Genomic DNA, 27,805 nt, shown 5'->3' on the forward strand with positions numbered 1-27,805 from the left:
CAGCGACTTAATTCCCTACGCGTACTTCTTGGAGCGTGCTGTGCGTAGAGTGGCGGATGAAGCTGCGAATGAGCGTGACCAGGAACCGTTACGGCAGGAACAGGCATGGGACCAATTTTCATCAGACCCAGCTGTTTCCTCAACACCTGCGGCAGCACAGAGGGGGGAGGAGGAGGAAGAAGAGAGGTCATGTGCAGAAGATGAGTCAGACTCAGAGGATGATGAGCAAGGTGTTTCTTTGGGGGAGGAGGAGGAGGAGGAGGGGACAGCGGCAGGAGAACAACCGCAGCAGGCGTCGCAGGGGGCTTGTGCTGCGCAACCTTCCCGTGGTATTGTTCGCGGCTGGGGGGAGGAGGTTGACTTACCTGACGTCACTGAGGAAGAGCAAGAGGAGATGGAGGGTACTGGATCCGACTTTGTGCAGATGTCGTCTTTTATGCTGTCCTGCCTGTTGAGGGACCCCCGTATAAAAAACCTCAAGGGGAATGAGCTGTACTGGGTGGCCACACTACTAGACCCTCGGTACAGGCACAAAGTGGCGGACCTGTTACCAACTCACCGGAAGGTGGAAAGGATGCAGCACATGCAGAACCAGCTGTCAACTATGCTTTACAATGCCTTTAAGGGTGATGTGACGGCACAACGCCAGCAAGGTACCACTGCCACTAATCCTCCTCCCGTGTCCACGCAGTCAAAGACAGGACGCTCCAGCGATCTCATGGTGATGTCGGACATGCGGACGTTCTTTAGTCCAACGCCTCGCCGTAGCCCTTCCGGATCCACCCTCCACCAACGCCTGGAACGGCAGGTAGCCGACTACCTGGCCTTAAGTGTGGATGTAGACACTGCTGTGAACAGCGATGAGGAACCCTTGAACTACTGGGTGCGCAGGCTTGACCTGTGGCCAGAGCTGTCCCAATTTGCCATCCAACTTCTCTCCTGCCCTGCCGCAAGCGTCCTCTCAGAAAGGACCTTCAGCGCAGCTGGAGGCATTGTCACAGAGAAGAGAAGTCGCCTAAGTCACAAAAGTGTTAAGTACCTCACCTTTATAAAAATGAATGAGGCATGGATCCCGGAGGGCTGCTGCCCGCCCCAAGACTAAGTCAGTCCCCGCACATACAGCATCTCTGCCTGCACGCCGTGTGACTGGCTGCCTGGCCTGCCCCAAGAAGACTAAGTCGCTCCCAGTCCCTCCACACAGCATGTCTGCCTGCAGGCCGCTTCACTACCTTCTCCGCCACCACCAACAGGGTCCGGGACTCCAGGCGGATTGCTGAATTTTTTAGGCCGCTGCTAGCAGCGGCCGCTGTAATAATTTTTCGGGTGCGTGTACATGACTGCCTAATTTTTCTGGCTGCACTGCGGGCAGCTGCAACAACAAAAGAAAAGGCATGAACATGCGCCCATTCCCCTTCGTGATCATTACCTTGCCGTGGTGAAGGGGCTTGCGTATCACAATGGAGCAATGACCGGCGCCTAGATGAGTGTCTCGGGGGGCACACCCACGATAATAAGGTCGTTGCCTCATTGTGGTCAGACCAAATTTGATCAGCTGGACAGTCACTGTTCTGTCATTCAGCTACATCAGCCAGGTGACTGACCATATGGGCTGTAAAGCCACCAAAACCTGCACTCTCGCCATGGTGCGCACCAGTCCAGCACGGCCGTCACTACACAAACAGCTGTTTGCGGTGCGTTACACGATGAGTTTGGTGCGTCAGTGTGAAGCAGTACCTTAATTACACTACCTGATTGATGTATACACATGCAAGATGTTTGAAAGCACTTTAGGCCTGTCATTTAACATTCAATGTGATTTCTGCCCTTAAAACGCTGCTTTGCGTCAAATCCAGATTTTTCCCGGGGACTTTTGGCATGTATCCCACTCCGCCATCCCCCCCTCCAGGTGTTAGACCCCTTGAAACATCTTTTCCATCACTTTTGTGGCCAGCATAATTAATTTTTTTTTTCAAAGTTCGCATCCCCATTGAAGTCTATTGCGGTTCGCGAACTTTAACGCGAACCGAACCTTTCGCGAAAGTTCGCGAACCCGGTTCGCGAACCGAAAATCGGAGGTTCGGCCCAACTCTACAAGTCAGCAGCAATGCAATATTTCGAGAGAAGCCACCTCTCTTTATCAAGCTTGCTAACCCTCTTGCCTGCACATTTTTGCCATACAGAAAAATTACTCCTAAAAAAAAAAAAAAAAAAAAAAAAACACTAAAGGAAAGCACTCCGTAATTCAAAAACAAGCCTTCATTTTTACTACCGTAGATTTCTTTAGAGGGAAAAAGTGTGGGGTTAAATAAGGGTGCATTCATTTCGGCGCCACTCAGTTCAGCGTGGTGAGAGCCGAATGATGGCTTTCACCGCTGGCGCAAAATACAGAGGCGGCGTTAAATACTATTCCCTCCACCGAATTGTCATTTGGGGTCTGGCAGTCGCCAGAGCCCCGAATTACAGCTATGCGCCACGCGCAGCATAACATTGCTGCTATGGGGTGCCCAGTTTTGGTGCTCGGCTCTCAGAGCCGCGGGCCGAAATAAGTTGATCCGTTAAAAAAAGCTTGTAACTTCTGTGCTTAAGGGACCCCAAGCAGAGGTGAAAAAAAGGAAATCTGGATTTAACTGGGGCTTCCTCCCACCCCCCATAGCCCAAAAGGACCAGCTGTGTCATCTGGATCCCCTCCATGGTCCTGCGGGTGGCACCCTTAGGTGCGCAACTTCGGCCAAAGTCGCACATGCAACGTCCAGGCACCTGGTGCATCATCACACCCGTTGATGTAAGGGTCTTGCGCATGCGCGATACTAGAAGGACTGAACTGTGCATGTGCAGGACCATTACGGTAACTGGCCCGATGATGCACCGGGTGCCTGGATGTGCCACGTATGCGCGACTTCAGCCAAGGTTGCCAAGTTTATGGAACTCGCCAACAGGACCACGGAGGGGAGTCAGAGGACACTGAGGGGCCCTCACAGGCAACAGGGGGCTGGAGGAGGCCCCAGGCAAGTTCAGATTTCCATCCACACTCACCAGCGTAGAATGAATTGCTCAGGTCTGCCTTGAGTGGACCTAATTAATTGCTCAGAATATTGTTTATTTGTTACAAGAGGTCTACAACAGATCGTGCTTCTTGGACATCTATTTCCCAGCAATAAGCATTCTAGCCACTGTAAGTGCGTGCCTACAAATGCCCAATCTACATGATACGATTCTTTGTACGATTCGATTACGATTCTATTTACGATCCAATTAAATCCGACATGTCTGATCAGGATTCGATTCAATTAGATTTGCCATTGTTTTGCAATGGAAAATCTAATTGAATTGAATCGAATCCCGATCAGACATGTCGGATTTAATCGGATCGTAAATAGAATCATAATTGAATCTTACAAAGAATCGTATCGTGTAGATTGGGCTTCAGATCTCTTATTAATCATACAATCTTGATTGTACAATCTTACTACTTCTATGCAGCTAGATGGTGTACTGGTTAAAGACTCCAACTTTAACACAAGAGATCTGGGTTTGAATCATGGCTGGAGCCAGTAACCTATTCAGTAAGGAGTCCTTGGGTAAGACTCCCTAATGCTCCAGGGTGGCTTGCTGAGCACGCCCTTAGTGGCTGAAGTTCTTAAAGCAAACCTGAAGCAAAAATAAATCTTATGAGATGATGAATTGTATGTGAGGTACAGCTAATAAACAGAACATTAGTAGCAAAGAAGAGAGTCTCATTGTTTTCCAGTACAGGAAGAGTTAAAATGAAATTCAGTTATCTATGCAAAAGAGCTTCTCTGAGCTCTTACAGTCCTGTTTTCTGAAGAACTTTAAGTGAATACCGTGGGAGGGGGAAGCCTACTGCGCAGTAGAGCAGACCCGATCAGGCTCCGCTATTTCCACCTGAGCCCGAATGGAAAGCTGCTACTGTGCCTGTGCTGGATCGGGGTAGGGAAATATTTACCTCACCGCTCTTCAGAGGGTCCCAGCACTGGATTTCCAGGACGGAGGATGACGGGGAAGCCTCATTAGGATCCAGAAGCTTCCCCCTTCCAAGGTAAATATCACCCAGAGGGTTTTCTTATGTTACAGATTTGCCAAGAAATATTGAGAGACAGCTTTATGGTGGCCATACACTTATAGATTTGCAGCAGATTCGACCATCAGATAGGTTTCTGTCAGATGCCTGTCAAGTCGAATCTGTGCCTGGTACAGTACTCTGCATGCACTGTCACCCAAGAGATCGTGTACAGATACCTGGCAGGTGACAGAAATTCCCCCATGTGTAAGGGGCTTTACACAATACAAATGTTTGAAGCTGCAGTACAATTGTATAATGCAGATCGGTTACACTTCATTTACGCATACATTGTACAAGCGGTCAACGTTTAGCTACTCAAATATATTGTATTTACGTGTACACATTCAATTTTGATTGGCCGATGATTGGGAAATGTTACCATCTCCAGGCAGTATGAGGGTCAACAGATTTTGAATACTATAAACAGATTGTGTAGGTAAGGTCTCAACATGGAGGTGTCAAAATTGGATGTGTGTATGAATCCTTAGACATCACATATGGAAAGCAGACAATACTGTATCATTCTGTGGCTGCTACATTCAAGAATACAATAGAAAGGCCCTTTTCCACTAGCAAGCATGATCACAAGCATAATAGCGCAGAGTTTGTGATCACAAAAGCTGCTTTTTCCACTTGCTGCAATTGCGTCATGTGGTCATTGGTAACAAAACGCGATTGTGCGAAAATCATGCAGGTCGGCAATTTTTTGCCAAAAATAAATCGCGGTAGTGGAAAAGAAGCACCACAATATGTTATTGTGGTGCTCATTCCGATCAGCAAAACAGCTGCATTTTTAAGCAGATCGCAGCTAGTGGAAAAAGACCCTCATGCTGTATTACAAACATAATTAAAGGTCTTGATGTACCCCAGGGTTGTGTGTCACAAATCTGTGTTTAATAAAAATAAATAAATAAAGAAGAATTACATTTATTGACAAAAAGGTTACCATTTGTAAAAGCCCAAATTCTGCTGAATCCAAGGATATAAGATATGTATAGGTAGCCAGGTATAGGTACCGCCAGTACAGGTAGCAAATATAGGTGCAGCCAGTATAGGTAGCCTAGAATAGGTGCCGCCAACCAGTACAGGTAGCCAGCTACAGGTGCAGCCAATATAGGTAGCCAGGTATAGGTGCCGCCAAATACAGTTTGCCAGATATAGGTACAGACAATATAGGTAGCCAGGAATAGATGCCTCCAGTACAGGTAGCCAGGTATAGGTGCTGCCAGTACAGTTGCCACCAGTATTGGTAGCCAGGTATAGGTGCCGCAAAGTACAGGTAGCCAGATATAGGTAGCCAGGAATAGGTGCCCCCAGTACAGGTAGCCAGGTATAGGTGCCACCAGTACAGGTAAACGCAGTATAGGAAGCCAGGTATAGGTAGCCAGGAATAGGTACCCCCCAGTACAGGTAGCCAGGTATAGGTGCCACCAGTACAGGTAAACGCAGTATAGGAAGCCAGGTATAGGTGCCGCCAGTATAGGTAGCCAGGTATAGGTGCCCCCAGTACAGGTAGCCAGGTATAGGTGCCTCCAGTACAGGTAGCCAGGTACAGGTGAAGCCAATATAGTTAGCCAGGTATTGGTGCTGCCAGTACAAGTAGCCCGGTACAGGTGCAGCCAGTATAGGTAGCCAGGTATAGGTGCCGCCAGTACAGGTAGCCAGGTATAGGTGCCGCCAGTACAGTTACCCAGGTAAAGGTGCAAACAGTATAAGTAGCTTGGAATAGATGCCGCCAATACAGGTAGCTGGACATAAGTGCAGCCAGTATAGGTAGCCAAGAATAGATGCCCCTAATACAGGTAGCCGGACATAAGTGCAGCCAGTATAGGTAGCCAAAATGCTACCTATAGAATGCTGGAAATGGATAGCTGAACTGCTGAACTCAAGGAAAAAGTAAATATACATTTTTCTTTTTCGATTACCTTGTAGATGGCTCACCATTCTGTGGAATTGACATTAGTTGAAGCATGCCTCCTGCAGATAAATCACAATGACTCTGAATATACACTGCTCAAAAAATAAATAAAGGGAACACAAAAATAAGACATCCTAGATCTGAATGAATGAAATATTCTTATGAAATACTTCGCTCTTTACATAGTTGAATGTGCTGACAACAAAATCACACAAAAATTAGTAATGGAAATCATATTCATCAACCCATGGAGGTCTGGGTTTGGAGTCGCACTCAAAATGAATGTGGAAAAACACATTACAGGCTGATCCAGGTTTGATGTTCTGTCCTTAAAACAAGACAAAATGAGGCTCCGTAGTGTGTGTGGCCTCCATGTGCTTGTATGACCTCCCTACAACGCATGGGTATGCTACTGATGAGGTTGCAGATGGTCTCCTGAGGGATCTCCTCCCAGACCTAGACTAGATTAAAGCATCCACCAACTCCTGGACAGTCTGTAGTGCAACATGGCAATGGTGGATGGAGCAAGGCATGATGTCCAAGATGTGCTCAATTGGATTCACGTCTGGGGAACGGGTGGGCCAGTCCACAGCATTAATGCCTTTGTCTTGCATTAAGTGCTGACACTCCAGCCACATGAGGTCTAGCACTGTCTTGCAGTAGGAGGAACCCAGGGCCAACCGTACCAGCATATGGTCTCACAGGGGGTATGAGTACCTAAAGGTAGTTAGGATACCTCTGGCGAGCGCATGGAGGGCTGTGCAGCCCCCCAATGAAATGCCACCCCACATCATTACTGACCCACTGCCAAACCGGTCATGCTATAGGACAGCAGAACATTCTCCACAGAGTCATGTTTGTCACATGTGCTCAGTGTGAACCTGCTTTCATCTGTGGTGAGCACAGGGCACAAGTAGCGAATTTGCCAATCTTGGTGTTCTCTAGCAAATGCCAAACACCCTGCACGGTGTTGGGCTGTAAGCACAACTCCCACCTGTGGATGTCAGGCTGTCATACCACCCTCATGGAGTCCGTTTCTGACCATTTGAGCAGACACATGCACATTTGTGACCTGCTGGAGGTTATTTTGCAAGGTTCTGGCAGTGCTCCTCGTGTTCCTCCTTGCACAAAGGCGGAGGTAGCGGTCCTACTGCTGGGTTGTCGCCCTCCTACGTCCTCCACGTCTCCTGATGTACTGGCCTGTCTCCTGGTGGCAACTCCATGCTCTGGACACTATGCTGACAGACAAAGCAAACCTTCGTGCCACAGCTCATATTAATATGCCATCTGGATGAGCTGCAATACCTGATCCACTTGTGTGGGTTGTAGACTCCGTCTCATTCTAGAGTGAAAGCACCGCCAGCATTCAAAAGTGACCAAAACATTGGGGAGGTCTTGCTAATTACCTATCATTTCTACCTGTTTTCTATTCCATTTACACAACAGCATGTGAATTTATTCAAGCATAAAGAGAAAGTGGATATACCAAACAAACAAACAAACAGTATAATATTCATAGATCCACCTGGAAAATGGGGGACTAAAACCACCCTACTGAGATTCCAGGGATCATTTCAAATATAAAGTCCAATAAAGTCTGTAAGCTAACAAAGGAAAAAACAACAAAATAAGACAGACTGTGTCATGTCAAATAGTATCAAATATGGGACCAAGAGGATTTAAAGAAATACTGAAGCCAGTTTAAAAACGGCTTTTTACCTTTTATTTATGTGAGGCATGTTTGCCCCTGCTACAATGCCGCTATCCCACGGCAGAACTAGGGATCTTTACCCCCCAAATCCCCCCTGCTAAATCCACGACTTTCTTGGTCGTGGATTTTGCTGCTCATGGAGGCAGAGCTTTCGGCTGCAGCTCTGCCTCCATGCGCGTCTATCAGCCGCGGATCTCCGCCTCTCCCCTGCCCCTCTCAGTGAAGGAAGACTAAGAGGCGGGCGGAGGCGGAGATGCGCGCTGATAGACACGTGTAGAGGCAGAGCTGCAGCTGAAAGCTCTGCCTCTCATGGAAGTGCTCCCCGCAGTGTGCCCCAGGGGATTTGGAGGGTCCATGGAATGTAAGAAATCCATAATAAAATGATCATGTTGGCCTTTCATTATGGTCTATAGTTTCCAGTTTTCCCAGATAAGATTCAATTTATTTAGATTCATAGTACTAAAAATAAGACATTCTATCCATTAACATAATCATGTCCAATCTCTGAGCAACCAAAGGGATAAAGGGTAGACGATTTCCACTGGAAGGCAATACTCCATTGAGCAGCGAGAAGCATATATCTATACAGAATGCGAAAAATACCAGGTACATCGTCATTGGGAATATATAAAAGAGCTTGAGAAGCAGTTTGTGAAATCGGAAACCCAAAAACCTTGCAAGCCATAGTTTTCTATTTATCCCAAAATGTAATAGCCTCGGGGCATTCCCAAAAAAAGTATGTGAAATCTATTGTCAATCAGTGTTGCTACCCAAATGGACAGTTTGCTTTCACAGCAGTGATTGACTTGGAGTTACATTGTGTTGTTTAAGTGTTCACTTTATTTTTTGAGCAGTGAACATATGCAGATTTGTGCAATCCACCATGTATCATGCAAATAGCCATGCCTGGATTTGACTGCAGATTTGCAAATATCTCCATTTACACAGTCTGCAGCTAATGGTGGATCAGTTCATCAATCTCCTGTGGACAGCTTGATAAGAAATTTATACAAATGAATATAATGCAAAATAGACAGATAGCATCTGGGGTCAAAGCAATGGTATTGCTTTTTTAATATTTGATCTCACATTACTGCATAAATGTACTCTGCACTGTTGCCTGCCTCCAGTTGCTGCCCCTGCTCCTTCAGAAAAGTTCAGGTCAAAGAGATGTACTGCTAGCTTCACTTTCAAGTGTTAAAGAGTACCTGCGGTAAAAACTGACAGACCTGGTCATGACAGGCTCTGTCAAAATAGAAGATTAGGGGTGCATAGTTAAATACTTACCTGTCCTGGTATCATCCCTCCATCTCCCCTCAGATTTGGACTCTGGAAATTTTTCTTGTAACTGGGCAACGAGAGTCTGGTCACGCCCACCTGATTGGTGGCTGCCAAACTTAGACAGTCTTTGGAAACTGATACCACCGCACTGCTGTGAGTATTAAGCCCTAACATCCCCCCAGATCTGTTATTTAGACAGAGCCTGTCATAACAGTCTGTCATTTTTGCCTCAAGTACTGTACACATGCAACATCAATGTCGCCCACAGCAGGGATCGGTTCCAGATATTTCGGGTAACAGTGCAGGGCTGAGGCTTAAATATGCATCACTAGTCTGCAGGCTAGCGACATGTTCTTATGCTACTCAGGGATGGGGGCAGAGGGAGGGTGGAGTGGCGCAGAAAGAACAAAGCTATCAGCCGCTCAATTGCATTGATCTGCCTGGCAGGTTGTTGGCCAGGCGGAGGTTGCACTGCACATGCTGGATTCTCAGCAGAGGCAGTTATCAGGAGCAGAGGCTATCTGGCATGAGTACAGAGCTTTAGTTAAGCAACTTATGCAGCCTGGATTTTGCCGAGATCATGTATTTCTGAATCTGGATGGAACACTGAACCATAACTTAGACCTTTTTTGTTTAATCTCAGAAAATACCTGGGATCCATCTGTACACTTTCCTATGATGAGGAAATGAATGAAGTAGAGGAGGTGTTCCCATGTAGAGTGCTGACTGCACCGATAGAGCCAGTCCTGGATAATATGGGGCCCTAAACAATATATAACACTTCCCCCCCTCCATAGCTCAATTACAGATTCCCTGTAAAGTGAAAATTGGTTAAGGTTTGCTTTAATGACACAAATCATCAATGCACTCAAAATTCTACTGGCTTAGAAAAGGATAGAAATGTATCCTATCAAAGCCAACAGCTGCCTATCAGCAAGATGGATAATCAGCCAGCAGCTAGTGATCTCTTAGTGGAAATTTGCACGTTAAGATGATTTGGTATTGAGATAGCAGCATTGTCAATCATGGCATTTGCATCCCCAGCATACCCCCACAGATGTGCACGTTACCTCCCAAAAAGGAATCACTGCACTAAAACTAGCAAAACAAAATAAGATGGCAAAGGATGCAAGAAATTTTGTGTTCCAAATCTTGCAGTTTTCTTAAAGGGGCACTACAGCGAAAAACTGTAAAATGTAAAATATGTGCAAACATACAAATAAGAAGTACATTTTTTCCAGAGTAAAATGAGCCATAAATGACTTTTCTCCTATGTTCCTGTCACTTACAGTAGGTAGTAGAAATCTGACAGAAGTGACAGGTTTTGGACTAGTCCATCTCTTCATAGGGGATTCTCAGCAAGGCTTTAATGCTTTATAAAGATATTCCCGAAAACAAAATTCAAACAAACAATGATGCCGGCCAGCTTCCCTGCTCCCTACACATTTTTTTGGCAGTTGGACAGAGCAACTGCCATTCACTAAGTGCATTTGAAAATAAATATATCCCTGAGAATCCCCTATAAAGAGATGGACTGGTCCAAAACCTGTCACTTCTGTCAGATTTCTACTACCTACTGTAAGTGACAGCAACATAGGAGAAAAGTAATTTATGGCTCAATTTACTCTGGAAACAAATGTACTAATTTGTATAGGTTTGCACATATTTTAAATTTTACAGTTTTTTGCTGTAGTGCCCCTTTCAGCACGGAGAAAAACAAAGAGGAGGATTCTGGTGTGCTGCACTAAACCATATACCATATACCGTTGCCATGGCTTCCAGTAAATTTATAACTGACTGTCCAGTAGTATCTTTCAGTTTCTGTCACTTTACAGCAAAGTGGCTTGTGTAGTGATGACATTAATTTTTATATAAAAAGGGTCTTTGCCCTTTAAAAATTCTACCAATGCCAAAAAACAGCTCTATTCACTTTCCAAACTTCCCTGTTATTTGTCCACTAGTGAAAATTATGTAAAGTATATAACCTTGAGTCACTGATGAATGGTCTGCTCATATAAAGTGAATGGGCTAGTCAGTCTATGCTTGTTTATAGATTTAAGGGGCCCATACACTCAGCCGATTTTCTGGCCGACCGATCGATCGTTTGCAAATCGGTTGGCCAATCGACCGATCGATGGCCGATTTCGATGGATTTCCATCGAACTGGCAGGATGGAGAATTTAGGTCGATCTGATGAGATTGCTTATCAGTTTGCATTGGCCTTAAAGGGAATGTCCAAGCAAAATAAAAAAATTAATTTCACTTACCTGGGGCTTCTACCAGCCCCATTCAGCCATCCTGTGCCCTCGTAGTCACTCACTGCTGCTCCAGTCCCCCACTGGCAGCATGCCGACCTCAGAGGTCGGCGGGCTGCATTGCGTAAATTTTTACGCATTCCCGCTAGTGCAGGAACATTAACACATTCATTTTTACGCATTACTGGTTCAATGCGTAAAAATTTACGCATTGAACCAGTAACGCGTAAAAATGTATGTGTTAATGTTCCTGCACTAGCGGGAATGCGTAAAAATGTATGCAATGCGGCCCGCCGACCTCCGAGGTCGGCATGCTGCCAGCGGGGGACTGGAGCAGCGGTGAGTGACTACAAGGGCACAGGATGGCTGCATGGGGCTGGTAGAGGCCCCAGGTAAGTGAAACTCATTTTTTTATTTTGCTTAGACCTTCCCTTTAATGGGAATCTGATGGCAAAAAAATGCCATCAGGTCGAATTTCAATAGATTTCAAACTGAAATCTATTGGAATTCTATCCTGGTAAAAAATGTTCTAAAAACGCATCAGATAGATCATCAGATGCATTTCTTATCTATCTGCTGCCAATCTGACGAGTGTATGGGCACCTTTAAAGGTGGCCATACACTGGTCGATGTGCCATTAGATCGACCAGCTGACAGATCCCTATCTGATCGAATCTGATCAGATAGGGATCGTATGGCTGCCTTTACTGCAAACAGGTTGTGAATCGATTTCAGCCTGAAACCGATCACAATCTGTTCAGCTGCTCCTGCCGCCTGTCCCCCCCCCCCCCCCGTATACATTACCTGAGGCTGGCTCCCGGGCGTCTTCTCCGCACTGCACCGCACCGCTGTTCTTGCTCCATCCCGGCGCTTCCTGTGTTACTCCGTGACCAGGAAGTTCAAATAGAGCGCCCTCTATTTCAACTTCCTGGTCACCGGAGTGACACAGGAAGTATAAGCGTACACTGGGACATGCGGAAATGCGGTGCAGCGAGGAGAAGAGGATCCCGGAGCCAGCTTCAGGTAATGTATACATGCTCGGATCGGGCCCGAATCGTACGCCGCAAGCGACGCGCTCCTACCGCCGGGCGATGGAGGGTAATTTCCCGCACGGCGCGATCGACGGACCGATCCGACTTCGGGAGGAAATCGGATCGGCGGGTGCGTTTAGCGCAAGCGATTGGCAGCAGATCCGATCCCAGGATCGGATCTGCTGTCGAAACGGCCGTGAATCGAGCCAGTGTATGGCCTGCTTAAGTGTGAGGTGGCTGACTTGCTCACTGAGCCAGGGAGAGTTAATTCTTCAAGATAAGCCAATCCTGCTGAGAACTCAGCAATGACACCAGAGGCTTAACAACAAAACAATAATGGGAAAATCATCCAGACAGAACGCAGCCTGGTTTCATTAGCTTATTTTTGTTTAGCGTTAGTATTTATAGTACCACTGCCACTAGTATGAGGTATTTAAAGTGCAACTAAACAGCTTTGCTAAGAGGTGACTGACAATAAGGCTGCACTGCTCACTGTGTCCTCTGTGGCTTTCCTACACTCAGCATTCTCAGGATCCTTCTGTTGCCCACTCTGTACTCCCTTGAGCATGCTTATGTGTGCTATTAGGGCACCGAGTGCAGCAGGCAGGGGACAGTCTGGGACTGCTATGCTGTTATTCTTTAGTATTTACAGTATATAGAGCTGACAACTTAAAGGGGCACTACAGCGAAAAAAATTGTAAAATTTAATATATGTGCAAACATATACAAATAAGAAGTACGTTTTGTCCAGAGTAAAATGAGCCATAAATTACTTTTCTCCTATATTGCTGTCACTTACAGTAGGTAGTAATCTGACAGAAGCGACAGGTTTTGGACTAGTCCATCTCTTCCGAGGGGATTCTCAGGGATATATTTATTTTCAAAAGCACTTAGTGAATGGCAGTTGCTCTGTCCAACTGCCAAAAAACTCTGTAGAGAGCAGGGAAGCTGGCCAGCATCATCATGTATAAATCCTTTTTAGTAAATATCTATCAAGAATAAAAACCTTGCTGAGAGTCCCCTATGAAGAGATGGACTAGCCCAAAACCTGTTACTTCTGTCAGATTTCTTCAACCTACTGTAAGTGACAGCAACATAGGAGAAAAGTAATTTATGGCTCATTTTACTCTGGAAAAAAAACGTACTACATATTTGTCTCTGTTTGCACATATCTAACATTTTAAAAATTTTCGCTGTAGTACCCCTTTCAAGAGGAACTGTCGCTAAAATCTTAAAATTTAAAACACATGCAAATAAGAGGTACATTTCTCCCATTTCTTGTTGTGACACGGCTGTCCCCCTGGGCCACAGGGGTGCGATCCGCTGTGATAGGCTGAAGCCTATCACAGCCAATCGCGCCGATAGGCTGCCCAGGGGAGGGAGGGAGGGTAATAAAATTAAAAAGGCAACATTTTATTCAAAAATATTATAAATATTTATAAAAAGAAAAACAAACTTTGGGGGGAGAGATCAGACCCCACCAACAGAGAGCTCTGTTGGTGGGGAGAAAAGGGGGGGGGGATCACTTGTGTGCTGAATTTTACAGCCCTGCAGCTTTGCCTCACTAACTGCCCCTCAGAGTAGCTCACAATATAATCCAAACCGTAATTGTAGGTCCATTGTAGTTTCAGGGGAAAGCCAAATAACATATGCATATGTTTTTGGGATGTGGGAAGTAACTGGAGTGCCTGGGGAAACCCACAGAGACGGGGAGCATACAAACTCTGCACAGATAGTGCCCTGGCTGATATTCGAACTGGGGACCCAGCACTGCAAGGAAGAGCTCTAACCACTACGCCACTGTACTCCTGCCCCGCCCATCATAACCAAGGATGAAGAGGGGTGATGGTTACATGATAGGAAGGCGTGGGCTTTACACAAGTCACATGTGGTGGGTGAGGAGCGGACTGCACCTTCTATCACAAAGCAGAGTGTTAATATTAAGATCTGGAGACAAAAAAAACTTGGCAGAGAGTGTTTCTCATCTTCCACCTTGTTAGGACTGTAAATACCCCTTCCCCTCACCCCAGCAGACTTAATACTATTGTCACAACTGACACTCCAGCTGCATCTGCCCACTCAAGCAGCACGTACTGGTCTATGGAAAGAGGTACAACAGGGAAGATGACAAACCCTCATGGAGTAAAGCAGTAAACAAAAATAAAAAATAAAAATTGGAGACCACAGACTGTCTATTTCCCAAGGAAATATACCGTACAAGCTTGTGGGGTTGAAACATTGGCCTTGTGTACATGTGCCTGAAACAGGACTTTTGGGAGTGTGCCTTATTTCTCTATGTGTAATTTGTAATTCTATATATACAACCTCAAAATCTGGTAGATTGAAGTGTCAGAGTTTGATGCCCATCACGGGATTACTTCAGGTGTTGAAAGTGAGATCCATAAGATCCTACTCTGTGCATCCAATGCCTCCTGCAGATGGGTCTAGGATCCATTACAAAGCCCTATCGCAATCACTAGCGTTTTATGGTAGCACTTTGTAACTGATTTTGGAAGCGATTTCCCTGCTCCTATGCAATACATTGAAATGGAAAAGCTCCCAAAATACTGCATGTCCTGCATTTAAGATTTCCCTAATCACAATCGCTCCAGTGGATCTGCTCCTTAAACTTACATTGGCAAAGTGATTGAAAGCTATCCCAAAACGCTGTCACAAATGCTCCAGTTGGTCCCAGCCCAAAGTGCTCAATCAGGAACAGCAGCCAGGAGTTCTACCAATTAAACAAACAGTGAAAATATTCATTATCACCCAAAATGATGGAACAAATCAGTTACATCAAGACTGAGCAATGCCATAAAGATTTCTTCATTGCAAACCATTATGGTTACAATTTACTATCCCATATTCAGATTTCATTTTTTTTATCCATGTGATAGACAACTGCCTTACTAATCAGAAAACCAAACAACGACAAAAAATTCTAAAAAGGAATTAATATTGGTGCGATTATAAGCATTCCTTTTGAAATGGAACTTTTCAGATAAATGTGTAGCTGTGCTTATCTGCAGCCATGCTTTTCTCTAAGCAGCATGAAGGCCTCGCTCACACTATATGCGATGCCGTGTGCATGTCAGCAACACATGTAGCGCGGGACATGCAAGAACAGCAGAAGGCCATAGACTGCACTGTCTGATGTTCAGACTACATACGCTGAGCAGGAGTGCGATGCACTATTGCACTACTGCACAGGTTTTTCAGCAAAGCACAGCGCTGAGCCATTCACTGTAGTGAACGGGATGAGCAGTGTAATGCATTGCAGCAAAGATGGCACACGATCGCAGACGTTGCGTTCCGATCACAAAACAATCTGGGCTGAGAAGTGTGAATGATGCATTAAGCGTACCTGAAGTCTAAAATATAAATAAATTGGAGACACTTATCCTTAGGGAGGACTCTGGATAGCACAACGGCTTCCCCAATCTTCTAACATCCTTGTCCAGGGCAAGGTCCTGCTAAACATTTTGTGTTTCTGTCCATGTACAAGTGCTGCCCCACTACGCATGCACAAGTACAGTCCACACCTGCGCAGTAGCACAAAGCCACTCCTGCACGGTTTTTCTCCACTGTGTATACTGCGTAGGCAAGGACTGTACAGCTTGCTCATACATGGATGGGAGCACAAGGGCAAAGAGGTTCCCAGCCAACAGCAGATGGGTTATGGAGGATTATGGAAGCATCTAGACCATCCAGAGGCTCCCCACCAAAGTATCTTGACCCTTTCCCTGTCAGTTTTACTTTGTGACCTAGTGTTTGAACAACCATGGGGTCCGCTCAAGTGTGCTTTAAGAGTTCTACCCTGCTATCCATTGTGGATTATCTGCCAAGGGAAACGCAAGAGATTTCCGCATGGCTTCAGTCTGCTCCACAACACAGGCATTGCTTGCACTATGAGCGAGTGATGAACCAACCGCAGATAAACCTGAGGAAAGCAGTGCTCTGCAACGGCATCACCTCTATCTCCATGGCAACATATAGAAGCGTCTTTTCTGCTGTCACTTTCTAGTACAATAACACCTTAACCACACAACACAATCATAATGACTCTCCTGTGTAAACGGATACCTCTATCTTCGTTATTAGGAAAAACGTACACTGCGGGTGGTTTAGCCACATATGACGGTTGCCATGTGACCCTGTTGTGTGAGTGTTGTGGAATTTTTAGCGTGTAACCTGATCATTGTCACTGACTCACTGCATACATTTGAACTGGTATTTAGCTACAGAGATTTGTGACAGTTAATAGGTAAAAGGTAAGAGAACAAAGCAGAGCCTTATTCTTTATCATCTATGTAGCAGTAGTGAGGCCCTGGGCTTTATTCTCTCTGTATGGAAGAGATCGAAACCTAGGTCCAGACATGCAAGTTCATGATCCAGTGTCCCTTGGAGAACTGCAGATAGGAAAGTACTAATGATTCAAATAAGAAATGACAGACACCAATCTGATAAGTGTGCCAGTGCATTTTTATGAAGAAAGGAGGTGATTGGAGCAAGGACCAGGGTAGTTTTAATTTTAAAACATTTTTCTTATGAACTCTTTATGGTATGTGTAACTAAGGGTGTGCTGGGGGCATGGCAGGGGTGTGGCTTAAGTGTCCCTCTTTCCGATCTCAAAAAGTTGGGAGGCATGTATTGTGTGGAATATATCCTTATTTGCAATGCATAAAGTTTTTTTCATCATTTTTGCATTATTTTTTGGTTTCCTGACTATCTGGGTTTGAAAAGCTGACCTCCAGTTTGAACTAACAGTCTGTTCTGTGCAAGGTCCTCCACCATCCAATCATAACCCACTTGAGGTAAGCAGAGAGAGGCTGGTAGGGGGCACCAATCAGTCAGAATACAAAGCTTACCCTGCTTACCTCCTCCCAGTGCTTCCCATGAGGCAGCCAAGGAGGCGTGGTCAGGCAATGGCTGTGTAGTGAAGGAAACGCCCACTCTGCTGGAAGCTCTAGACTTTGTCCACAGATCTCTGGTCATGTGACTGACTTTTCTGGAATTTCTCTAGAACAGCTGCATCAAATTGCAAAAACAGCTATTGTAATGACAGTTCTCTATTCACTTTTTACAGACCATGAAAGATCTGTGAGGATGAACTAGGGCAGGGCCCTCCAACTGGCACACGCACTTGCCCGGACTAATTTTTGTGTCGGGCCCCCTCCTCTGGCAGGCCCACCTTTTATTTGCACTTGGCTCTGCCCCATGCACGGACATTGATGCTCTGCCCCTTCTATCCCTCCCAACAGAATATCTTCCTAACCATCTATCTTCACATACAGCCACAAAAAAATATTAAAGACAGAGGCACAGACACTCTAAACCAATGAACACTATTTGCTCCCTATTAGTGCTAGCCTGACCACCTTGAGAGGACAGAAAGAGGCACTGTAAGACCATATGAACTCATACTGCCAGCCAGAGTGCTTGGATTACGACTGCTAGGTCAGTGCTCTGAGATTTTCCTGCATTACAAAGCACCTCAGGCCACAGTACCGGAGATTGGAAATTGTTGTTCCAGCTTAATTATTAATAAGTGTATCAGTTCTGGAAGACAAAGTGCAAACGTATACATGTTCAATACAGAGGGGTCTATAGAGAAGCACACCTGCCAGTAACAATGGGAAAGTAAACAGCCTATGACAGGAATTTACACAGATTGGTGTAAAAAAATGTGAAAAAAGTGTAAAAAATCAATAGGCTGCTGATCAAGAACATACATTTTGACCTTTTCTGTTAAAACTGAGCCGGGCCACACCTATTCTGTCGTCTCATCCATTCCCCATAGTCAGTAAAGCCATTTACCATATTAACCTCCTGAGCGTTCTGGACGAGCTGAGCTCGTCCAGAGACGCCGGAGGGTGCCGCTCAGACCCTGGTGGGCGGATTTTAATATTTTTTTTAAAACACGTGTTGTAGACCACATGTGTCGAACTCCAGGCCTGGAGGGCCAGATCTATGCCAGTGTTTAGGATGGACTGAGAAAGAAAGGAATGTGTTCTACCTGATGGACCACACCTTTCCTAATTCAGACTCATCAATTAATTTGAGCTGTATCAAAAATGCGTGAGGATCTCGGCCCTCGTAGGACCAGTTTGACATACCTGTAGTAGACGATCGCCGCCGCTGGCCGCCGATGCGCCGCTATCCACCGCGTAACGAGTGCCCCCCCCCCCAGACCCCGTGCGCTGCCTGGCCAATCAATGCCAGGCAGCGCTGAGGGGTGGATCGGGACTCCTTATGACGTCACGACGTCGTTGACGTCATTCCGGCCGCCGCTATGGCGTTCAGAACGGGATCTACTGAAGGCCATCATCGCCGGCGGCGATCGGAAGGGTGGGTGGGATTACGCTGGGAGGGGGTATCATGTAGCTAGCGCTAGGCTAGCTACATGATTAAAAAAAAAATTAAGTGTAAAAAACCATGCGCAGCCGTGCAGCTGCGCATTATCAGAACCCCAGGGAGGTTAAGGGTCAGCAGGAATCAGAGGTAAACCCAGCATAGTTTATACAGTATATCCAAAGTGTGATCTCTTGAAACTGGGTGCCCCGCAGTCATCGGACTATGCTTCAGAGTAGTGCTGATAATGAGCAATTTAGATTTCATAAAATTCTGCCTAATTTTCGCAATTACAATTTTATGGACAATCTTTATTTCACGTAATTCTCATACAAATGCATTAAAGTGAACCTCAGGTAAGAGTGATATGGAGGCTGGCATTTATTTCCTTTTACACGATACCAGTTGCATGGCAGCCCTGCTGGTCTATTTGGCTGCAGTAGTGTTTGAATAACACCAGAACAAAGCATGCAGCTAATCTCATCAGATCTCACAATATTGTCAGAAACACCTGATACACTGCATGCTCGTTCAGAGTCCATCACTAAGGCTGGTTTCACAGTGGGACATCACAGGCGCACGTTAGAGCAGCCTGTAACGCACCCCACCGCACAGCAATGAAAAATCAATGGGCTGTTCACAGTGCCCACGTTGCGTTACATTGTAACGCTGCGCCATAAAACGTACTGCATGCAGTACTAGACTGCTTGCACATGCTCAGTAAAGTTGGGGAGGAGCGGAGAGCGGCCGGGCACATGGCTAATTAATATTCACTGCACTCAGTGACGTGCAGTATTTACTTCCTTGAGCGGCCGCTCTGTGCGGCGATTGGCAGGGCGGGACCACGTGATGCCGCATGCGTGCAAGAGTGCGCATCCAGGACGCCAGAGTGAGCTGCACAACGCGGCTTACTCTGACGTCCACATCAGAGAGCACCAGGCGTTGCGTTAGGGGCACGTTATGCGACCTTAACGTCCCCTAAAACGCAATGTCCTGGTGTGAAACCAGCCTAAAAGTATTACAGGCAGAGAATCAGCATGACAGCCAAGCAACTGGTTTTGCTTAAAAGGAAACAAATATGGTAGCCTTTATATAACTCTCACCTTGAGTTCACTTTAATGCATAAGGCTATATCTCATATTGTATGAGAAAACACATTTACATATAAAAGGCATAACAGGTCTGCGACTCAAAAAGGTGTTTGATTATTTTCATTAAATTTATACAGTATGTACTTGGTGTGCTGAAAACAAATAAAATATTAAAAAAAAAAAAAAACTCCTACACATCATCATTTGCATCAAAATGCAAAATGGTCTTCAAATGTATCACTTTCTTAATTTTTGGATCCTCAAAAAGAAGGGTGGATTGCATTTAAAGAATTCATACAACATTTTTAGGCACAGCACCGCAGGTAAAATAATGGCGCCCATTCAATTACCTTATTAAACGCTATTTAGCGTTTTTACTGTTACAAAATGGCGCAGGTTATTTACAATGCTATTTATCGTTGTAATGAAAGTGCGCTGCAGCTTACCCCTCCTGCTTGTAGTATAGCACCGTCAGACTTTGCAGGATGATCGGCTCAACAAGTGCCTGCAGCCGCGATGATTGCAGAGGCTGGGCTGTGCGCTGATAGCCCCATAGTTCCGGAGCTGTTACCGCTCCTCTGCCTGACCAGCTTGCACTGTGCACCATGATTTTTGGTCAGGCAGGGGAGCAGTAACAGCACCGGAACTGTGGGGCTATCAGCGCACAGCCCAGCCTCTGCAATCATCGCGGATGCAGGCACTTGCTGAGCCGATCATCCTGCAAAGTCTGCCGGTGCTATACTACAAGCAGGAGGGGTAAGCTGCAGCGCATTTTCATTACAACGATAAATAGAGTTTTAAATTTATCGGCGTCTCCGTGCGCCGTTTTTTATCCCACGCCATTTTTTACTGGACCCATAACAAAGATCCTCACTACAAAAAGGAAGCATTTCAAGCTTTAGGTTGCTGGATGAGTTTGAAAGTGCACATCCTCCAGTCCCACCTTGACTACTTTCATAGCTCCAAACTGTCCCTCTTTTGGAGAGAGATTCCCTCTTTGGGAACCCAGTCCCTCTTTCTTCCTCATTTATCCCGCTTTCAGGACTGATGTACAGATCTATGCAAATATATGTATTTTATCTACTGAAATATGTGTTTAATTGACTCTAATCTAATAAGACTGACTCTACCATCCTTTAAATTAATAGATTTCTTATTTTCAAATGTTAAATATGAAGAACAATAAACCATGATAGAAAAGGACCAGTGTAGTTTGAATAAATAAATTTAAAAAAATACATTTTTCTTACGAAAACGTTATGGTATGCGTGACTAAGGGTGTGCTGAGGGCGTGGTTAGGGGTGTGGCAGGGGCGTTGCTTAAGTGTCTTTCTTATCTCAATAAGTTGGGAGGTATGCGCTTTCCTGAAAATTTGGGAGCTGCGAGTGAAGAACAAAGTGAACGATTCTGCCAAGACATTAAAGGGAACCTAAACTGAGAGGGATGTGGATGTTTCCTTTTAAATAGTACCAGTTGCCTGGCAGTCCTGCTGATCTCTTTGGCTGCAGTAGTGGTAATCACACACCTGAAACAAGCATGCAGCTAATCCAGTCTGACTTCAGTCAGAGCACCTGATCTGCATGCTTGTTGAGGGGCTGTTACTGAAAGTATTAGACACACAGGATCAGCAGGAGAGTCAGGCAACTGGTATATATTTTAAAAGGAAAATCCATATCCTTCTCAGTGTAGGTTCCCTTTAAAAAGTGATGGAAAGGTGATACCAGGGAAAACTTACGCAAATTCGCATGGAAAATTCCCATAACAAAAAACGCAGGCGAATTTCTATTAAATACATTACAGGCGAACCGCAAACTAGCCTTGCGATGTGCCAATTCTGAGGGCTCCGCTGTGCAAATTTTTCTGCACAGTCCACCACAGAATTTGACAAGTGGAAACAGGCCCACTGATTTATATTGGTTATGCGAATCTGCATGCAGAGAACGCATGCAGATTCGCTCCAGTGGAAAAAGGCCCTAAGTGTTTATAGCCCAACTAGTAATATAATCCAAAATACATACAATAACGTAAGAGTAAAAACATTCATTAACAATCCCATTATTGATAAAGGTTTTTTTTTTTTTTTTTTTTAAATAGTTTTAGAAAACAGAATGAACATCTGCAGTACTAAAAAAAAAAAAAAAAAAAAAAAAAATTTGCAAAGGATGGTTTTCTTCACACTTTTACCAGTCACTCACTACCAATACAAGTGGTACTTGCACAGCGATTTGGTTCTTTCAGTAGAGAAATCAGCATTATATTGCATGAATGGAGGTGGTTTTTCAATCTTCTTCGGTCAGATATTAAAAAAGGATCTTTAATGTTTAAATAGACAAAGTTTCTGGTAGCAACCACAGTTCTCGATTCCAGTCATAATGCCTCAGTGTGTTTCTCAAACACCTGACCTGAAGCTGCTCCTTTAGTTTAGAAGAAAGTGAGAGAAAGGTTGTTGCAGATAATTCTTTCCTGTCAGACAGACCACGCATTCACAAACACGATCAATACAGGCAACAAATCACCTTCCCCTTTTGGTGAATAGCTTCAGTCACACAGGGAGCCGGTTTATCCGCTGTCTGTCACGTTCTTGGCTACGTCACAAGTTACAGGTCCGGACAGCATCGATTTTGTCAGTAAAAAAAAAATTCTACACAAGAACGTTTTGTCACCAAACAGGTTTATCACCATAACAAGGCAACTATAAAAAGCAATAGTAAAAATAAAAAAGTGCATTTTAGATACACAGATTTTGTTTTAGGTTCTCAGGAGTTGCAGTTTATGTTTATACAGTATACTATAGTTACTTTGTCATTTCCATACAGAATGGATACTTTTTTTTTTAAAGAAAATATTTTGACAAAATATTTCCACAGATAGCATGGCAGCACTATTATAAGCAGGGCTGTGGAGTCGGAGCAATTTTTTGGGTACCTGGAGTAGGGGAAAAAAAAATGCACTGACTGACTTCTCATGAATTTAAACTGTAATTTAAATAGAAAATACGATAAAATGTTTTATTTTTCAGATAAACCAATCAAAAATAGTTACTTGACAGAACAACTGGGTTTGCACAAGAGGGAGTCAGAGGGAGCAGGCAACAAGCCAGCGTGTGCGGGGGGGGGGGGGGGGGGGGGCGGGGGGGGGGGTGTTAGAAATGAGGGGGAGAGAGGGGACAAGTAGAAAGCAAGTAGTCAGAGGAGGAAAGGGGGGGGGGGGGAAGCAAGGAATGAGGAGGAAGGACCAAGCCAGCCAGCTCCAAGGTTGTTCTGAATCATGTAATCAGACACAACATGTCTACCGGCTACCGAAGTTGCGGCAACAGACTTGTGCAGAAGCAGGATCAGCTATATACCGCTGTATCCTGCGCCCAAGTGTACCGGCGCCGATTTCAAATGTACTCGTTCTCGGACATCACTGTTCCAAAGAAGGGGGCAGCAATTATTTTGTTTGTGCTCCAATACCACTTCTGTAGGGGCTTTCCCACCACTCCCTGCAGAATGATCAGGCCCAAGAACAACCAGATGTGCTATGTGGTGACCGGCTCCCACGTCCTGCTCCTTTAAAAGAACCCTTGTGGAGCAGCCAGTTGTTGGGTGGCATATCTGTTCGTCTCCTCCACAATCTTGTCAATCACCGCCTCTAAAGAAGAGCTGCAGATTCGCCAGGGGGTTGTGCTCACACTCCTTCAGGCCAGGCTCCCCAGTAAAAGAGAAATGTGGGGGCAGTGGCAAAGCCTGAGAAAGGTCGATGAGGCACCAAACCCAGACATCACCGACCTCGGCGGTGATGGAGTCATCGTCGCGGTTGCTACCTGGGTCGGATGACAGATCCCCAGGTGCGTCACTGTCACTTGAGTCCGCCAGTGACTGCAGATAGCTGTCCTCCAACTCCACCAGTGCTTCTGGTGTGAGACGCCTTCTGGAGGATAAAGCCTTAGTAAACGGCAGAGGTCGGCGCAAAAGGCAGGCAGAGAGTTGTCTATTCCCGGCAGAGGTCGGTACAGGCAGCAGGCAAAGTGTAGTCAAAGTCCAGGCAAAAATCAGCAACAGGTAATCAATCGAAGTCCAGGCAAAAATCAGTGCAGGGAGAAGGCAGAAGGAATAGTCTAAGTCCAGGCAAAAATCAGTAAGGGCTCATTTCCACTATCGCGAATTTGCATGCGTTTTTCGCATGCAAATTCGCATAGCAATACAAGTGAATGGGACTGTTTCCACTTGTCAGGATTCCTTTGCGTTTTTCTGTGCAGAAAAAATTCGCATGGCAGAGCCATCAGAATTCGCATACCGCTATGCGAATCGCATACAATGTATTTAATAGGAAATTCGCATGAGGTTTGGGTATGCGAATTTTCATGCGAATTCGCATAGAAACAATGTAAAAGCACACCAGCACTGCCATGGTTAAATTCGCATACATCGTCATCCATGCGAATTCGCATGAAAATTCGCATGGACCCGCATGCGAATTTCGCATCCGCATGCGAATTTTTACCGCGGCGATTCGCACCGCACAAGTGGAAATGCAGCCTAACAGGTAGGCAGATCAATCAGATCACACTCACAGATCACATCACAGCTCCTCTCAGCCACCTAGGAACCAACAGGAAACATTGCATTGGATACAAATCCCATTGTATCCAATACAATGCTATTTTGGCCCAATCAGAAGCGTTAATTTTTTTCCCCTCCCATGTGACCCCACGCCGCTCCCGATGTAACGCCACATCACCACCGGTCCTCCAAGCTAAATGGCCGCCGGGTCCCCGGAAGATCAGAGCAGTAATGGGGACTCCGGCGGCTGGGGGAAGAAGCCTGGGTCCCTCTGTGCAGCACTGAACAGAAACTGTGCACAGGAGCTATTTTTAGTCTGCCCAACCTGTGCACGGGCTTACCGCTCCTAGCACACAACGAGGAGCCAGTGCTCAGGTTGAGATTATCGGCCGAGGGGTTAAAGAGGAGCTGTCAGCCATACTATCTCAGAAAAAAAAAAAAACACATATATAAAGTAGATGATAATTACTTGCTCTACTTACATAACCTGTATTGCACTGTCCACGTTTGATTTTAGTGATTTTTTTTACAGTAAAAAAAAAAAAAATTTCCTTAGCATTTCCCATTTTAAGTGTGGCCATTTTGAAGCCAACCCTGATGTCAGTTCCTGCCCTACTTTACTCTGCCTGTTTTGCCCACCCTTCACTATAGAAAGTGCATTGTCTCAGCATGAGAAATATTGGCCAATCCAAGAGGAACAGGGGTGTGGGAGGGAAAGAGGCTTCAGCCAATCATGCTGCATTAGTTAAAGAGAACCTAAACTCAGAGGGATATGGATGTTTCATTTTAAACAATACCAGTTGCCTGGCAGTCCTGCTGATCTCTTTGGCTGCAATAGTGGCTGAATAACACACCTGAAACAAGCATGCAGATAATCCAGTCTGATTTCAGTCAGAGCACCTGATCTGCATGCTTGTTCAGGCGCTCTGGCTAAAAGTATTAGAGACACCGGATCAGCAGGAGAGTCAGGCAACTGGTATTCTAAAAGGAAAAATCCATATCCTTCTCAGTTTAGGTTCCCTTTAAGTCTGAGGGGCAATAGAGAAGCCAACAAGGACAACCCAGCTTGCCCTGCAACTTCCTTTTTGTGTACTAATTTTTTTGTGTACCAAATAAGTCAGGTAAACTGGGGAATGATCATTTATCAAACAAGAAAACTAATAGTGATTTTAACTTTTGGATTGCCTGATTAGCATCCTTATTACTTGTTTACCGGATAAAAATAAAGAATAGATTTTTGATTTTATGCCTGACAGTTACACTTTAAAAGTCCAGAGCTGGCTCTTTTCTATACAGAGCAGTAGCATTTGCCTAAGGCAAAGAAGGAGAGTTTCCTTCTAGTGCAGGAGGATGTAACAGTGCATTTGACTCCCGGAAGAGCTGCCCAATTAGAGAGGAAAGAGTATCTGTAGACTAGGGAGGTGAATATGGTTTAATTAGAGTGAGAAACACATGTTAAGTGCCAACTGGGAATACTTAACAATATGGTATCACAAGAGGGGGAAGAAAAAAAATAAAAAAATAAATAAAAGTATAAAGGTGCTAAAACAAGTACAGAAAACCTGGATCAGAGATAACATCCTCTTCTACCTGTTCTCTAAGTACAGAATACCTATAAAAAGGGGATTATGTTGAATTGGTAAGTCAATTTTAAAAACATTTCAGGAAAGACCTTAATAGAAAAAAATAAGTAAAGGGTTCACAAGAGGCATATAAGAAGCTGCCTATGTGATGCTGGAGTAACCATAAGGGCTTGTTTCCACTGTTGCGACGCGATTTCGGCCGCATTCCGACGCTTGTAAAAACGCATGCGGATGCGTTTCCACATGCGTTTTTACCCGCGATTTCGCCTGCGATTTCGCATGGCAGGGTGCCATGCGAAATTAACCATGACACTGCCAGGGCTAAATAAAATTGAAAAAGGTGCGAAATCGCACGCGAAATCGCGGGTAAAAACGCATGTAACAAACGCATGCGTTTTTACTATTAAATACATTAGCGGCGATTCGCACGGATTCCCGACGCAGGCGAAATCGTTGGCTCTTTTGTGCGTTTTTTTCACGCTGAAAAAAACGCACCTCAACAACGCTACAGTGGAAACAGGCCCATCCACTTGTATTACATGTGCGGATCTGCATGCGTTGGACGCATGCAGATTCGCGATAGTGGAAACGAGCCCTAAGGGCTGGAACCCACAAGAGCGTTTTTTTGAGCATTTTGGCAGCGCTGCGATACGCTAGCGTTTTGCCAAAATGCTCAGCTGATGTTAATGGATGGGGCAACTTCCACAGGAGTGTTTGCGTTTCCCAGAAACGCAAACACAGGACCTGCAGCATTTTGGGAGCGTTAGCGCTTCAATGTAAAGTATTGAACCGCTAGCAGAAACGCTCAGCAAAACCTAAACTGAGCGGTTTTGCTAGAGTTTTGCGGTTCAGCACACTGTAACAATATTAAAAATTATTCACAGGACCAATCAGGATAAAAACGCAAAACGCTACACAACCGCTGAGCAAAAAAATACACTGTTGCAAAACGCGACCGAAAACGCGCATGAATCCGCTTGCAAACCGCTCAGACAAAACGCTAGCGGTTGCATTTTGCGTTTGCGGATTTCAGTGGGTTCCAGGCCTAAGGGTACATTTGTACTATTACTAGCAGCAAGCGTTCGCATGTCATTTTTTGGGTGTGAAAGTCACATAAGCATATTAGCAGGTTTTAATGTGAATTCGCTTTTTTTAATCTCCATTTTTCCCCCAAGGAGAATCAGAAAAGAAGCCCTATTGACTTTGATCACAAAAACGTGCACAAAATCGCAAATGTGAAATTGCATACGAAAACAGCATGTGGCGTGTGAAAAATAATAACCCTGCTGTCAGTTTTTTTTCTGGATGTGAATTTTGCAATTCAAAAGGAAACCGGCACACAGGACACACACACACACACACACACACACACACACACACACACACACACACACACACACACACACACACACACACACACACACACACACACACACACACACACACACACACACACACACACACACACACACACACACACACACACACCTTTAGCAAGAAAGGGAAAAACAAAAAAGCACTGCAAAGTGAGAGGAGGAGTTCAAGAAATGATTGATATTTGGAATGTAATTTGTTCATATTATTTGATCCACAATTAGTCTTGCTTGTAATCATTTTTACTACTGGCAGACATGGAAAAAAAAATTCAGACAGCACCAATTATTATTGATTTATAAAGTGCCAACATATTCTGTGGTGCTGTACAAAGTAGGAAAACAAACAAGGGGTACATAATGATACAGAATGATATACCGGAACATCAAATACGGACACTAGTACAACATACAGAACTGGTGATTACAATGACAAATGTAATATGGTGAGCAAAATGTATAACAGAGTGTTCTGAAATGAATAACAAATTCCAAGTGTGAGAGCCCTACCCTTCCGAGCTTACAATCTAAAGGGCCAACCGTCATTATCTGAAACCCTCCCCAAACAATGAGATAGGCTAATGGC

The 27,805-nt window shown here is 45.0% G+C and overlaps 1 protein-coding gene across 4 annotated transcripts in view; it reads right to left on the bottom strand.

Moving 5' to 3' along the window:
* The window catches only part of CERS2 (ceramide synthase 2), a 145,442-nt gene that overhangs the window by 72,012 nt on the left and 45,625 nt on the right, over window positions 1-27,805 (bottom strand). Inside the window, exon 2 of one of the 4 annotated variants that reach the window (XM_068253270.1) lies at window positions 6,007-6,058. The exons of 1 other annotated variant lie outside the window; for it this stretch is intronic. In XM_068253270.1, coding sequence (XP_068109371.1) covers window positions 6,007-6,053 — 47 coding nt within the window. In that variant the 5' untranslated portion in view covers window positions 6,054-6,058. Of the gene's footprint in view, window positions 1-6,006; window positions 6,059-10,280; window positions 10,421-14,911; window positions 14,984-27,805 lie in introns of those variants that run through there. 2 more of the 4 variants (XM_068253271.1, XM_068253273.1) reach the window with 2 other exon arrangements.

Source organism: Hyperolius riggenbachi, chromosome 9 (genome assembly GCF_040937935.1).
Source record: "Hyperolius riggenbachi isolate aHypRig1 chromosome 9, aHypRig1.pri, whole genome shotgun sequence".
Classification (NCBI taxonomy): Eukaryota; Metazoa; Chordata; class Amphibia; order Anura; family Hyperoliidae; genus Hyperolius; species Hyperolius riggenbachi.